This window comes from Pseudophryne corroboree, chromosome 5, assembly GCF_028390025.1.
Source record: "Pseudophryne corroboree isolate aPseCor3 chromosome 5, aPseCor3.hap2, whole genome shotgun sequence".
In the NCBI taxonomy this organism is placed as follows: domain Eukaryota; kingdom Metazoa; phylum Chordata; class Amphibia; order Anura; family Myobatrachidae; genus Pseudophryne; species Pseudophryne corroboree.
This window is the reverse complement of record NC_086448.1, coordinates 201,975,221-201,991,420: the sequence shown is the minus strand read 5'-3', so window position 1 is coordinate 201,991,420 and position 16,200 is coordinate 201,975,221. Positions and strand designations below refer to the sequence as shown.

General features: G+C 44.6%; 1 protein-coding gene across 4 annotated transcripts in view; it reads left to right on the top strand.

The window, feature by feature from the left end:
- Positions 1 to 16,200, top strand: part of ODAD2 (outer dynein arm docking complex subunit 2) — a 367,969-nt gene that overhangs the window by 247,467 nt on the left and 104,302 nt on the right. For all 4 annotated transcript variants that reach the window (XM_063922013.1, XM_063922015.1, XM_063922014.1 and 1 more), the window contains exon 13: positions 6,233 to 6,469. In XM_063922013.1, the coding sequence (XP_063778083.1) occupies positions 6,233 to 6,469 (237 nt within the window). The remainder of the gene's footprint in view (positions 1 to 6,232; positions 6,470 to 16,200) is intronic.

Genomic DNA, 16,200 nt, shown 5'->3' with positions numbered 1-16,200 from the left:
TTACGAGTATACTATCTCTTTATCAACCAGTCTATATTAGCAGCAGACACAGTACAGTGCGGTAGTTCACGGCTGTGGCTACCTCTGTGTCGGCACTCGGCAGCCCGTCCATAATTGTATATACCACCTAACCGTGGTTTTTTTTTCTTTCTTTATACATACATACTAGTTACGAGTATACTATCTCTTTATCAACCAGTCTATATTAGCAGCAGACACAGTACAGTGCGGTAGTTCACGGCTGTGGCTACCTCTGTGTCGGCACTCGGCAGCCCGTCCATAATTGTATATACCACCTAACCGTGGTTTTTTTTTCTTTCTTTATACATACATACTAGTTACGAGTATACTATCTCTTTATCAACCAGTCTATATTAGCAGCAGACACAGTACAGTGCGGTAGTTCACGGCTGTGGCTACCTCTGTGTCGGCACTCGGCAGCCCGTCCATAATTGTATATACCACCTAACCGTGGTTTTTTTTTCTTTCTTTATACATACATACTAGTTACGAGTATACTATCTCTTTATCAACCAGTCTATATATTAGCAGCAGACACAGTACAGTGCGGTAGTTCACGGCTGTGGCTACCTCTGTGTCGGCACTCGGCAGCCCGTCCATAATTGTATATACCACCTAACCGTGGTTTTTTTTTCTTTCTTTATACATACATACTAGTTACGAGTATACTATCTCTTTATCAACCAGTCTATATATTAGCAGCAGACACAGTACAGTGCGGTAGTTCACGGCTGTGGCTACCTCTGTGTCGGCACTCGGCAGCCCGTCCATAATTGTATATACCACCTAACCGTGGTTTTTTTTTCTTCTTTATACATACATACTACTACGACATCTCTTTATCAACCAGTCTATATTAGCAGCAGACACAGTACAGTACGGTAGTTCACGGCTGTGGCTACCTCTGTGTCTGCACTCGGCAGGCAGTCCGTCCATAATTGTATACCACCTAACCGTGGTTTTTTTTTCTTTCTTCTTTATACATACATAGTTACATAGACATCTCTTTATCAACCAGTCTATATTAGCAGCAGACACAGTACAGTACGGTAGTTCACGGCTGTGGCTACCTCTGTGTCTGCACTCGGCAGGCAGTCCATAATTGTATACTAGTATCCATCTCCATTGTTTACCTGAGGTGCCTTTTAGTTGTGCCTATTAAAATATGGAGAACAAAAATGTTGAGGTTCCTAAATTAGGGAAAGATCAAGATCCACTTCCACCTCGTGCTGAAGCTGCTGCCACTAGTCATGGCCGAGACGATGAAATGCCAGCAACGTCGTCTGCCAAGGCCGATGCCCAATGTCATAGTACAGAGCATGTCAAATCCAAAACACCAAATATCAGAAAAAAAAGGACTCCAAAACCTAAAATAAAATTGTCGGAGGAGAAGCGTAAACTTGCCAATATGCCATTTACGACACGGAGTGGCAAGGAACGGCTGAGGCCCTGGCCTATGTTCATGGCTAGTGGTTCAGCTTCACATGAGGATGGAAGCACTCAGCCTCTCGCTAGAAAAATGAAAAGACTCAAGCTGGCAAAAGCAGCACAGCAAAGAACTGTGCATTCTTCGAAATCCCAAATCCACAAGGAGAGTCCAATTGTGTCGGTTGCGATGCCTGACCTTCCCAACACTGGACGTGAAGAACATGCGCCTTCCACCATTTGCACGCCCCCTGCAAGTGCTGGAAGGAGCACCCGCAGTCCAGTTCCTGATAGTCAGATTGAAGATGTCAGTGTTGAAGTACACCAGGATGAGGAGGATATGGGTGTTGCTGGCGCTGGGGAGGAAATTGACCAGGAGGATTCTGATGGTGAGGTGGTTTGTTTAAGTCAGGCACCCGGGGAGACACCTGTTGTCCGTGGGAGGAATATGGCCGTTGACATGCCAGGTGAAAATACCAAAAAAATCAGCTCTTCGGTGTGGAGGTATTTCACCAGAAATGCGGACAACAGGTGTCAAGCCGTGTGTTCACTTTGTCAAGCTGTAATAAGTAGGGGTAAGGACGTTAACCACCTCGGAACATCCTCCCTTATACGTCACCTGCAGCGCATTCATAATAAGTCAGTGACAAGTTCAAAAACTTTGGGTGACAGCGGAAGCAGTCCACTGACCAGTAAATCCCTTCCTCTTGTAACCAAGCTCACGCAAACCACCCCACCAACTCCCTCAGTGTCAATTTCCTCCTTCCCCAGGAATGCCAATAGTCCTGCAGGCCATGTCACTGGCAATTCTGACGAGTCCTCTCCTGCCTGGGATTCCTCCGATGCATCCTTGCGTGTAACGCCTACTGCTGCTGGCGCTGCTGTTGTTGCCGCTGGGAGTCGATGGTCATCCCAGAGGGGAAGTCGTAAGCCCACTTGTACTACTTCCAGTAAGCAATTGACTGTTCAACAGTCCTTTGCGAGGAAGATGAAATATCACAGCAGTCATCCTACTGCAAAGCGGATAACTGAGGCCTTGGCATCCTGGGTGGTGAGAAACGTGGTTCCGGTATCCATCATTACTGCAGAGCCAACTAGAGACTTGTTGGAGGTACTGTGTCCCCGGTACCAAATACCATCTAGGTTCCATTTCTCTAGGCAGGCGATACCGAAAATGTACACAGACCTCAGAAAAAGAGTCACCAGTGTCCTAAAAAATGCAGCTGTACCCAATGTCCACTTAACCACGGACATGTGGACAAGTGGAGCAGGGCAGGGTCAGGACTATATGACTGTGACAGCCCACTGGGTAGATGTATGGACTCCCGCCGCAAGAACAGCAGCGGCGGCACCAGTAGCAGCATCTCGCAAACGCCAACTCTTTCCTAGGCAGGCTACGCTTTGTATCACCGGTTTCCAGAATACGCACACAGCTGAAAACCTCTTACGGCAACTGAGGAAGATCATCGCGGAATGGCTTACCCCAATTGGACTCTCCTGTGGATTTGTGGCATCGGACAACGCCAGCAATACTGTGTGTGCATTAAATATGGGCAAATTCCAGCACGTCCCATGTTTTGCACATACCTTGAATTTGGTGGTGCAGAATTTTTTAAAAAACGACAGGGGCGTGCAAGAGATGCTGTCGGTGGCCAGAAGAATTGCGGGACACTTTCGGCGTACAGGCACCACGTACAGAAGACTGGAGCACCACCAAAAACTACTGAACCTGCCCTGCCATCATCTGAAGCAAGAAGTGGTAACGAGGTGGAATTCAACCCTCTATATGCTTCAGAGGTTGGAGGAGCAGCAAAAGGCCATTCAAGCCTATACAATTGAGCACGATATAGTAGGTGGAATGCACCTGTCTCAAGCGCAGTGGAGAATGATTTCAACGTTGTGCAAGGTTCTGATGCCCTTTGAACTTGCCACACGTGAAGTCAGTTCAGACACTGCTAGCCTGAGTCAGGTCATTCCCCTCATCAGGCTTTTGCAGAAGAAGCTGGAGACATTGAAGGAGGAGCTAACACGGAGCGATTCCGCTAGGCATGTGGGACTTGTGGATGGTGGATTCCAGTGGGGACGAATTGATAATCTGTGAGGAGGGGGATGTACACGGTGATATATCGGAGGGTGATGATGAGGTGGACATCTTGCCTCTGTAGAGCCAGTTTGTGCAAGGAGAGATTAATTGCTTCTTTTTTGGGGGGGGGTCCAAACCAACCCGTCATATCAGTCACAGTCGTGTGGCAGACCCTGTCACTGAAATGATGGGTTGGTTAAAGTGTGCATGTCCTGTTTTGTTTATACAACATAAGGGTGGGTGGGAGGGCCCAAGGACAATTCCATCTTGCACCTCTTTTTTCTTTTCTTTTTCTTTGCATCATGTGCTGATTGGGGAGGGTTTTTTGGAAGGGACATCCTGCGTGACACTGCAGTGCCACTCCTAAATGGGCCCGGTGTTTGTGTCGGCCACTAGGGTCGCTAATCTTACTCACACAGTCAGCTACCTCATTGCGCCTCTTTTTTTCTTTGCGTCATGTGCTGTTTGGGGAGGGTTTTTTGGAAGGGACATCCTGCGTGACACTGCAGTGCCACTCCTAGATGGGCCCGGTGTTTGTGTCGGCCACTAGGGTCGCTAATCTTACTCACACAGCTACCTCATTGCGCCTCTTTTTTTCTTTGCGTCATGTGCTGTTTGGGGAGGGTTTTTTGGAAGGGCCATCCTGCGTGACACTGCAGTGCCACTCCTAGATGGGCCCGGTGTTTGTGTCGGCCACTAGGGTCGCTAATCTTACTCACACAGCTACCTCATTGCGCCTCTTTTTTTCTTTGCGTCATGTGCTGTTTGGGGAGGGTTTTTTGGAAGGGACATCCTGCGTGACACTGCAGTGCCACTCCTAGATGGGCCCGGTGTTTGTGTCGGCCACTAGGGTCGCTTATCTTACTCACACAGCGACCTCGGTGCAAATTTTAGGACTAAAAATAATATTGTGAGGTGTGAGGTATTCAGAATAGACTGAAAATGAGTGTAAATTATGGTTTTTGAGGTTAATAATACTTTGGGATCAAAATGACCCCCAAATTCTATGATTTAAGCTGTTTTTTAGTGTTTTTTGAAAAAAACACCCGAATCCAAAACACACCCGAATCCGACAAAAAAAATTTGGTGAGGTTTTGCCAAAACGCGTTCGAACCCAAAACACGGCCGCGGAACCGAACCCAAAACCAAAACACAAAACCCGAAAAATTTCAGGCGCTCATCTCTACTCAGAATGTGATAGACAAAGCAAAAGAGTAAAGACATGTCACAAGGGAGGGAGGGCATGGAATAGGGAAGGGTTAAGGGAATGGAGCCGACCACGCCAGCAACAGGTGACAGGTGACATAGTTGATGAACAAGATAGTACATAAGAGAGAAGCTTGATAAACTACTGGTGCGGTGCAGGTCGCATAAACAACAGATGTGGAAATGACCATGGCTTATATCAGGCCTGGCAAACCTGTGGCTCTCCAGCTGTTGTTAAACTACACATCCCAACATGCCCTGCCACAGTTTCAGTATTCCCTAATAGCAAATCTGGGCATGATGGGACTTGTAGTTTCACAACAGCTGAAGAGCCACAGGTTGGCCAGGCCTGGCTTATACATTCAGAGTAGTGTAGATTGCAGAGGTTTTAAACTAACCGTGGACAACAGACAGCACAGAACTCATTTCTGTCAACCCCTAAAAGGAAGTTATCCTTAGTGGTCTAATCTACAGTACCAAAACATTCTTTAACGTGGGTGGGGATACAGACTTCCAATGGATGGGAACCCCTGCTCTAGCGACACTGGGCCTAATTCAAGTTTGATTGCAAAAGCAAAATCTTCCTCTAATGGGCAAAACCATAAGCATTGCAGGTGTGGCAGATATAACATGTGTAGAGAGAGTTAGATTTGGTCAGGTATATTGTTTCTGTGCAGGGTAAATACTGGCTGCGTTATTTCTGCAATTAGGATTTCAGTTTGAACACACCCCACCCAAATCTAACTCTCACTGCCCCACCTGCAGTGCACATGGTTTTGCCCTTTAGAGGAAGATTTTGCTTTTGCAATCAACCTGTACTTAGGCCCACTATTAAGATGCTTAAGTAGGGACTTTTTGTAGCCTGCAATAGAGCTGGGGACCATTTCAGAAGCCAGAAGGAAGGATTCTTAGGGAACTCCCTTCCCAGGAGTGTAGTAGATACTGACAGGGAGAAAACTTGAACCCAGAAGGGTCGGAGGGCTGAGCAATCCCACCAAATGTGTAACAGGGAAGAGCTTCATAATTCAGTAGCAGAAGCCCAGGATATTTGTGTAATCTTAAATGTCTTCATTCTGTATATGCCAACCCCTTCTTTCATCTGGATTCCAAGTGGATCAAAACATTTATAGTACTGTGATCCTGCTAATCCTGATGAACTGCATTACAATCCTAACTCCTAAGCCGGAAACCAGGATTGTATTTGTAAGACTGGAACACATTGGAGCCATGCATTGGAAGTTCAATATTTCAGTTTGATTTTTAGGAATATATCAAACAATTAAAACATGATAATGGTCTGAAATTGTAACAGGCACAACAGAAATCAGTCCTGTGACTTGTATATGATTATCAAAGTAAAGAGTAGCTTTACACTCACTGTAATCTAATTTCTATAAGCAAAAAATAAATAACTGCATTATTTTCATTATTGTGATTCAATGGATATGAGTTATATGCAGCCGCCTTCATTTCTTATCTGTAAATGTTTTCATTAAGGTTGGACTGTTGGACTGTGTTCCCATGAGATCATCTAACCTGACTCCAGAACAAGAGAAGGACATTGAGGTAGCGCGCTGCGGAGCATTGGCTCTATGGAGCTGTTCTAAAAGCACAAGGAATAAAGAAGCAATACGCAGAGCTGGAGGAATCCCATTGCTGGCCAGACTGCTCAAATCTCCGCATTCAAATATGCTCATACCTGTGGTGGGCACTTTGCAGGAATGTGCTTCAGAGGCAAGTATCTGTAAACAGACGTATGTTATATATGAGGAAATACATGATATTGATTTCAGTGTTCTATGTCATCAGTGGCAAATGCAGGATTTGCATGGGGGGGTTTCCAGAACTGGGTGGAGCCAATCACGGGGGTGGGGACTGAGGTGACCCAGTATATGCTGGGTCCGTAAAACTAGTGTGTCTGTGTGTGTATGTATATATATATATATATATATATATATACATACATACACACATATCTACATACATATATATATATATATATATATATACCGTATATACACCTATATATATATATATCTTTATATATATATATATATATATATATATATATATTTCTCTGACGTCCTAAGTGGATGCTGGGGACTCCGTAAGGACCATGGGGATTAGCGGCTCCGCAGGAGACAGGGCACAAAAGTAAAAGCTTTAGGATCAGGTGGTGTGCACTGGCTCCTCCCCCTATGACCCTCCTCCAAGCCTCAGTTAGGTTTTTGTGCCCGGCCGAGAAGGGTGCAATCTAGGTGGCTCTCCTAAAGAGCTGCTTAGAGTAAAAGTTTTGTTAGGTTTTTTATTTTCAGTGAGTCCTGCTGGCAACAGGCTCACTGCAACGAGGGACTTAGGGGAGAAGAAGTGAACTCACCTGCGTGCAGGATGGATTGGCTTCTTAGGCTACTGGACACTAGCTCCAGAGGGACGATCACAGGTACAGCCTGGATGGGTCACCGGAGCCGCGCCGCCGACCCCCTTGCAGATGCTGAAGAGAGAAGAGGTCCAGAAATCGGCGGCTGAAGACTTCCCAGTCTTCTTAAGGTAGCGCACAGCACGGCAGCTGTGCGCCATTGCTCTCAGCACACTTCACACCAACGGTCACTGAGGGTGCAGGGCGCTGGGGGGGGGCGCCCTGGGCAGCAATGAAAGTACCTATGCTGGCTAAAAATACATCACATATAGCCTCTGGGGCTATATGGATGTATTTAACCCCTGCCAGGTTGTCAGAAAAACGGGAGAAGAAGCCTGCCGAAAAGGGGGCGGGGCCTATTCTCCTCAGCACACAGCGCCATTTTCCTACACAGCTCCGCTGCTAGGAAGGCTCCCAGGCTCTCCCCTGCACTGCACTACAGAAACAGGGTTAAAACAGAGAGGGGGGGCATTTTGGTGGCGATATTATAATATATTAAGATGCTATAAGGGAAAACACTTATATAAGGTTGTCCCTGTATAATTATAGCGTTTTGGTGTGTGCTGGCAAACTCTCCCTCTGTCTCCCCAAAAGGCTAGTGGGGTCCTGTCCTCTATCAGAGCATTCCCTGTGTGTGTGCTGTGTGTCGGTACGTGTGTGTCGACATGTATGAGGACGAGGTTGGTGAGGAGGCGGAGCAATTGCCTGTAATGGTGATGTCACTCTCTAGGGAGTCGACACCGGAATGGATGGCTTATTTAGGGAATTACGTGATAATGTCAACACGCTGCAAGGTCGGTTGACGACATGAGACGGCCGGCAAACCAATTAGTACCTGTCCAGGCGTCTCAAACACCGTCAGGGGCTTTAAAACGCCCATTACCTCAGTCGGTCGACACAGACACGGACACTGACTCCAGTGTCGACTGTGAAGAAACAAACGTATTTTCCATTAGGGCCACACGTTACATGTTAAGGGCAATGAAGGAGGTGTTACATATTTCTGATACTACAAGTACCACAAAAAAGGGTATTATGTGGGGTGTGAAAAAACTACCTGTAGTTTTTCCTGAATCAGATAAATTAAATGAAGTGTGTGATGATGCGTGGGTTTTCCCCGATAGAAAATTATTGGCGTTATACCCTTTCCCGCCAGAAGTTAGGGCGCGTTGGGAAACACCCCCTAGGGTGGATAAGGCGCTCACACGCTTATCAAAACAAGTGGCGTTACCGTCTCCAGATACGGCCGCCCTCAAGGAGCCAGCTGATAGGAGGCTGGAAAATATCCTAAAAAGTATATACACACATACTGGTGTTATACTGCGACCAGCGATCGCCTCAGCCTGTATGTGCAGCGCTGGGGTGGCTTGGTCGGATTCCCTGACTGAAAATATTGATACCCTTGACAGGGACAGTATTTTATTGACTATAGAGCATTTAAAGGATGCATTTCTATATATGCGAGATGCACAGAGGGATATTTGCACTCTGGCATCAAGAGTAAGTGCGATGTCCATGTCTGCCAGAAGATGTTTATGGACACGACAGTGGTCAGGTGATGCGGATTCCAAACGGCACATGGAAGTATTGCCGTATAAAGGGGAGGAGTTATTTGGGGTCGGTCCATCGGACCTGGTGGCCACGGCAACAGCTGGAAAATCCACCTTTTTTACCCCAAGTCACATCTCAGCAGAAAAAGACACCGTCTTTTCAGCCTCAGTCCTTTCGTCCCCATAAGGGCAAGCGGGCAAAAGGCCAGTCATATCTGCCCAGGGGTAGAGGAAAGGGAAGAAGACTGCAGCAGGCAGCCCCTTCCCAGGAACAGAAGCCCTCCACCGCTTCTGCCAAGTCCTCAGCATGACGCTGGGGCCGTACAAGCGGACTCAGGTGCGGTGGGGGGGGGTCGTCTCAAGAGTTTCAGCGCGCAGTGGGCTCACTCGCAAGTGGACCCCTGGATCCTACAAGTAGTATCCCAGGGGTACAGATTGGAAATTCGAGACGTCTCCCCCTCGCAGGTTCCTGAAATCTGCTTTACCAACGTCTCCCTCCGACAGGGAGGCAGTATTGGAAACAATTCACAAGCTGTATTCCCAGCAGGTGATAATCAAAGTACCCCTTTGGTATTATTATTATTATAAGGGGTATTATTCCACACTATTTGTGGTACTGAAGCCAGACGGCTCGGTGAGACCTATTCTAAATCTGAAATCTTTGAACACTTACATAAAAAGGTTCAAATCAAGATGGAGTCACTCAGAGCAGTGATAGCGAACCAGGAAGAAGGGGACTATATGGTGTCCCTGGACATCAAGGATGCTTACCTCCATGTCCCAATTTGCCCTTCTCACCAAGGGTACCTCAGGTTTGTGGTACAGAACTGTCACTATCAGTTTCAGACGCTGCCGTTTGGATTGTCCACGGCACCCCGGGTCTTTACCAAGGTAATGGCCGAAATGATGATTCTTCTTCAAAGAAAAGGCGTCTTAATTATCCCTTACTTGGACGATCTCCTGATAAGGGCAAGGTCCAGAGAACAGTTGGAGGTCGGAGTAGCACTATCTCAAGTAGTTCTACGACAGCACGGGTGGATTCTAAATATTCCAAAATCGCAGCTGATTCCGACGACACGTCTGCTGTTCCTAGGGATGATTCTGGACACAGTCCAGAAAAAGGTGTTTCTCCCGGAGGAGAAAGCCAGGGAGTTATCCGAGCTAGTTAGGAACCTCCTAGAACCAGGCCAAGTGTCAGTGCATCAATGCACAAGAGTCCTGGGAAAAATGGTGGCTTCTTACGAAGCGATTCCATTTGGCAGATTTCACGCAAGAATTTTTCAGTGGGATCTGCTGGACGAATGGTCCGGATCGCATCTTCAGATGCATCAGCGGATAATCCTGTCTCCAAGGACAAGGGTGTCTCTTCTGTGGTGGCTGCAGAGTGCTCATCTACTAGAGGGCAGCAGATTCGGCATTAAGGACTGGGTCCTGGTGACCACGGATGCCAGCCTGAGAGGCTGGGGAGCAGTCACACAGGGAAGAAATTTCCAAGGAGTGTGGTCAAGTCTGGAGACTTCTCTCCACATAAATATACTGGAGCTAAGGGCAATTTACAATGCTCTGAGCCTAGGAAGACCTCTGCTTCAAAGTCAACCGGTGCTGATCCAGTCGGACAACATCACGGCAGTCGCCCACGTAAACAGACAGGGCGGCACAAGAAGCAGGAGGGCAATGGCAGCAAGGATTCTTCGCTGGGCGAAAAATCATGTGATAACACTGTCAGCGGTGTTCATTCCGGGAGTGGACAACTGGGAAGCAGACTTCCTCAGCAGGCACGACCTCCACCCGGGAGAGTGGGGACTTCATCTGGAAGTCTTCCACATGATTGTGAACCGTTGGGAAAGACCAAAGGTGGACATGATGGCGTCCCGTCTGAACAAAAAACTGGACAGGTATTGCGCTAGGTCAAGAGACCCTCAGGCAATAGCTGGGACGCTCTGGTAACACCGTGGGTGTACCAGTCGGTGTATGTGTTCCCTCCTCTGCCTCTCATACCCAAGGTACTGAGAATTATAAGACGGAGAGGAGTAAGAACTATACTCGTGGCTCCGGATTGGCCAAGAAGGACTTGGTACCCGGAACTTCAAGAGATACTAAGAAGGGACTTGCTTCAGCAAGGATCATGTCTGTTCCAAGACTTACCGCGGCTGCGTTTGACGGCATGGCGGTTGAACGCCGGATCCTAAGGGAAAAAGGCATTCCGGAAGAGGTCATCCCTACCCTGGTCAGAGCCAGGAAGGAGGTGACCCCACAACATTATCACCGCATTTGGAGAAAATATGTTGCATGGTGTGAGGCCAGGAAGGCCCCCACGGAGGAATTTCAACTCGGTCGATTCCTGCATTTCCTGCAAACAGGAGTGTCTATGGGCCTCAAATTTGGGTCCATTAAGGTTCAAATTTCGGCCCTGTCGATTTTCTTCCAGAAAGAATTGGCTTCAGTTCCTGAAGTCCAGAAGTTTGTCAAGGGAGTACTGCATATACAACCCCTTTTGTGCCTCCAGTGGCACTGTGGGATCTCAACGTAGTTCTGGGATTCCTCAAATCACATTGGTTTAAACCGCTCAAATCTGTGGATTTGAAATATCTCACATGGAAAGTGACCATGCTGTTGGCCCTGGCCTCGGCCAGGCGAGTGTCAGAATTGGCGGCTTTGTCTCACAAAAGCCCATATCTGATTGTCCTTTCGGACAGGGCAGAGCTGCGGACTCGTCCCCAGTTTCTCCCTAAGGTGGTGTCAGCGTTTCACCTGAACCAGCTTATTGTGGTACCTGCGGCTACTAGGGACTTGGAGGACTCCAAGTTGCTAGATGTTGTCAGGGCCCTGAAAATATATATTTCCAGGACGGCTGGAGTCAGGAAAACTGACTTGCTGTTATCCTGTATGCACTCAACAAATTGGGTGCTCTTGCTTCTAAGCAGACGATTGCTAGTTGGATGTGTAGTACAATTCAGCTTGCACATTCTGTGGCAGGCCTGCCACAGCCAAAATATGTAAATGCCCATTCCACAAGGAAGGTGGGCTCATCTTGGGCGGCTGCCCGAGGGGTCTCGGCTTTACAACTTTGCCGAGCTGCTACTTGGTCAGGGGCAAACACGTTTGCAAAATTTTACAAATTTGATACCCTGGCTGAGGAGGACCTGGAGTTCTCTCATTCGGTGCTGCAGAGTCATCCGCACTCTCCCGCCCGTTTGGGAGCTTTGGTATAATCCCCATGGTCCTTACGGAGTCCCCAGCATCCACTTAGGACGTCAGAGAAAATAAGAATTTACTTACCGATAATTCTATTTCTCGTAGTCCGTAGTGGATGCTGGGCGCCCATCCCAAGTGCGGATTGTCTGCAATACTTGTACATAGTTATTGTTACAAAAATCGGGTTATTATTGTTGTGAGCCATCTTTTCAGAGGCTCCGCTGTTATCATGCTGTTAACTGGGTTCAGATCACAGGTTGTACAGTGTGATTGGTGTGGCTGGTATGAGTCTTACCCGGGATTCAAAATCCTTCCTTATTGTGTACGCTCGTCCGGGCACAGTATCCTAACTGAGGCTTGGAGGAAGGTCATAGGGGGAGGAGCCAGTGCACACCACCTGATCCTAAAGCTTTTACTTTTGTGCCCTGTCTCCTGCGGAGCCGCTAATCCCCATGGTCCTTACGGAGTCCCCAGCATCCACTACGGACTACGAGAAATAGAATTATCGGTAAGTAAATTCTTATTATATACATGTACATAGCATATTAAACATGCATACATATATATATATATATATATATATATATATACATACACATACACACACAGTACATGTTTATATACACATGTATATATATATATTGTGTGTGTGTGTATGTGTGTGTGTGTGTGTGTGTGTATGTATGTGTATATATATATATATATATATATATGCATGCACATGGATATATACTGTATGTACTATAATTAAAATAAAGTAAACTTTTATTAAGCACTTACAAGTGCCACCAGGAAGACAGCAGGCTGCAGGGGATGCTAGACAGCCATTAATAATACTCATGCAGCAAAAAAAAAAAAAAAAATATATTTTTTTTTGGTGGAGGGGGGGTTTCCGGGTGCTCGGAAACCCCCCCTGGGTGCGCCACTGGTCATGATCATACTGTATAAAGGATTAGATGCGCATCATGAAGACATTTGTACTGGCCACTAAACGTTACTTGAAGGTGACGTTAGGTATTCACAGAATCTACAGTGCTATTACTTAGATGACATATAACTATCATAACACTGAATATTGAAGTGCTGATACCACTACTCACCATTTTTAATGTACTCTACGGAAAGTAAAAGACATTCAGTGATAGCGGAATCTTTTGCTCATGTTGTCTATTTTGTTTTTTTATTTATTTGGACATTTGCTACATACATAGGTAAATGAGGGACATAATCATGCTATAGCAAACATCATTTAACAGTTTAAAATGAGTTACTAATGACAGTGCACTATACTTTCACAGAAATATAGCAGCATGTAAAAAAATGATGCACCAAAACTGTTCTTATATTCAAGGAAATGGAAGAAAGTTTATTTTTTTTACACAATTAACACTACCATAATGCATTTACTTGAAAGTGCTTCTTTAAAAAATAAATAAATAAATAGAAATGAGTGTCGTGATTTGCTAATCGTTGATTTGACATGATATATATCATACTCCCACCCTACCTACTTCACATCTCTCTTGGCATGATCCTTGTGGATAATAGCTATAGGGGTTCACATTGAACCAGTGAAGAAAAAACTGTGGAATGTCTTCCTTTATATAACACACTTTTGAATTTGTAGTTGTCAAAATGTATCAACGTTAGTTGTTATTTAATACAACTTTTGCAAATTGATAACTGTTAATATTTGACTTTTTTTTTAATAAATGTTTTCCATTTGAATTGATTATTTGCGGAATAAATTTAAATTTCTATTTACTTTAATTACTCTTTATCAGCTTAAAGGGGCCCACACATGGTGCAATATTTCTACCGATATCGGTAGAAAACACAGTGCATATCGCACCGTGTGTAAACAGCTGGCGATGCTTATGCGTAGTCCCGCGGGATCGGAATCACAAGGAAAAATAGTGTGTACAGGCAGTGTCGATATTGACTATATTGGAGGTTCATGTCTTCGTATACAATATAGTCAATAAATGCGTCATTAGACTATTTCTATTTTTTATAGGAAAATAGTAAATAAAATAAAAAAGAAGTGTAAACACATGATAGAATTTTTTTATTACTTTAAATGTGATCAGTACGAGATCTCGGCAGTCGGGATCCCAGCATTCAGGAGACCGACGCCGGGAGCCTGAAAGCCAGGATCCCGGCGGCGATCGCAGCGTGTCTCCTCGCGGGCTCGCTGCGCTCGCCATGCTTCGGGCCTGGTGGCGTAACCAGCCAGCGGTCAGTAGTCCGACCACCAGTATTTCAGCTGGTTCGGGATTCCGGCGTCGGGATCCTGACCGCCGGGATGCCGACAGGCGGTAAATTGACTGCCTCCCCTTTAAATATATCAAATAAATTGTATATTCAAGAGAAGTAAGGCTGTTGCATTACATTAAATTGACATGCAAAAGGTATTCATTTCTACCTGAACCTGCTTTATACAAATCGTAACTATTAACCAAAACATATAGTGGACGAAAGAGTAATTTTAAACCGGTTAGCAAACGTAGGAAAGTTAAATTTGATTAGAGGTCAGATGGGAGCATATATTTTAAAACTCTCCTAAAGTTTATATTCATAATATTATTATAGTATAATTTCTAGTGAAAACCTGACCTATTGGTTGTTTTATCTTGGCACGAGTCTAGTACTATAATTGCGGTTTTATATTTTTATGTTTTTGACTTCTCTTCCCCCAGAAGAGCATAAAATGAAAATAGTACATTTTACATTAAGTAACCATTACTCTGTTTTTCACATACTGTAAGTTCCAAATATTGCAAATTATATCTGAAGATTAATGTACCTTGATATGCTAGGCTAAAACATCTGTGCAATAACTAATTGGAACGTCATCTGTTAAATCTTCCATTAGTGTTTAATACGGAATATTTAGTTATAATGTTACATCTAACTTGTATGGTCTTACCATTAACCTTTTGCTTGTTACTTAAATAATTAAAACAGCATAAAGGTATAGATCTTTTGCATCTCTGAAGTGTGTTAAATTTCAGGTTAAACTGATTTATTAAGCAAATTTGACACAGTGATTGTAGTTTTTTTCTCATTATCTTATATTAAACTCTGTTTAATACTTTAAGATAATATATTTTTTGTAAATGATAAATTGTTATGGATTTTATATGTTCTTTAGACTTAAGTAAGAACGCATTTTAAAAATAACAAAAACAGATTTATTGAAAAAATAACTTTCCGTTGAATGTACAATTCTGCTTAATGTAGCATCAAAAATTTAAATCAGTAGGAAAATAAACATGGTAACACGCTAGAGTAAAAACTGTAAATTAAATGTTTTTCTTAGTTTGCTACAAAAATAAAATAAAAAGCAATATACATAATTTAAAGCATAATAACTTAAGTTATAAAAACTTTTAATAATACATTTAATCCTTTGTTTAATGAGCTTAGAATCAACCAGGAATCATTCTGGAAAATTCCATGTGGTTAAAAGCAACTTTGTTTGATGTGAGTGTTATTATTGTAACAATTATGTTTGTTATACAAAAGTAACATTCTACATATGTATATACTAAACTAAAGGGTGTGTCCATCTCCAGACAACTTGAAGTTATTGACTTTATTATCCATCTCTAACTTTTATTATATTAAAAGTCATTGCATTATTTGTATGACTTTTTTCTTTGTTTGTACCTCAGTCAGAGTTATTTATTGGTGGTGCTCATGGATCAAGCACAGATCAGCTCTGCTTAATATGCTGGGTATAATTGGGTTTATAGAGCAGTTCTATGTTGTATACAAGGGCAACACAGATAAACTACTTGAGATAAATAAAGGCTTTAGAAAAATGGGTTCCTGTCTATAGACGGACAGTTAAAAGACAGTCATTAGTTTAGTCACTATATGGTAGACAGTCAAAAGTCAGACAGTCAAAAGTCAGACATTCAAAAGACCGACAGGGTCAAAAGTCAGACAGTCAAAATTCGTACATGGGTGGTCATTCCGAGTTGATCGCAGCCAGCAACTTTTTGCTGCTGCTGCGATCAGCAGTCCACGCCTATGGGGGAGTCTATTTTAGCTTAGCAGGGCTGCGATCGCTTGTGCAGCCCTGCTAAGCTAAAAAAATTTCAAGCAGAAGTAGAGTAGCCCTGGACATACTTACCCTGTGCGACGATCTCAGCGATGATGGGCCCGGCTTTGACGTCACTCCTCCACCCTCCGTTGTCCTGGACACGCCTGCGTTTTACTCACCACTCCCCGAAAACGCTCTCCAACGGTCCGGATCCGCCCATCCACGCCTCCTTCCTGTCAATCTTCTTAGCGGA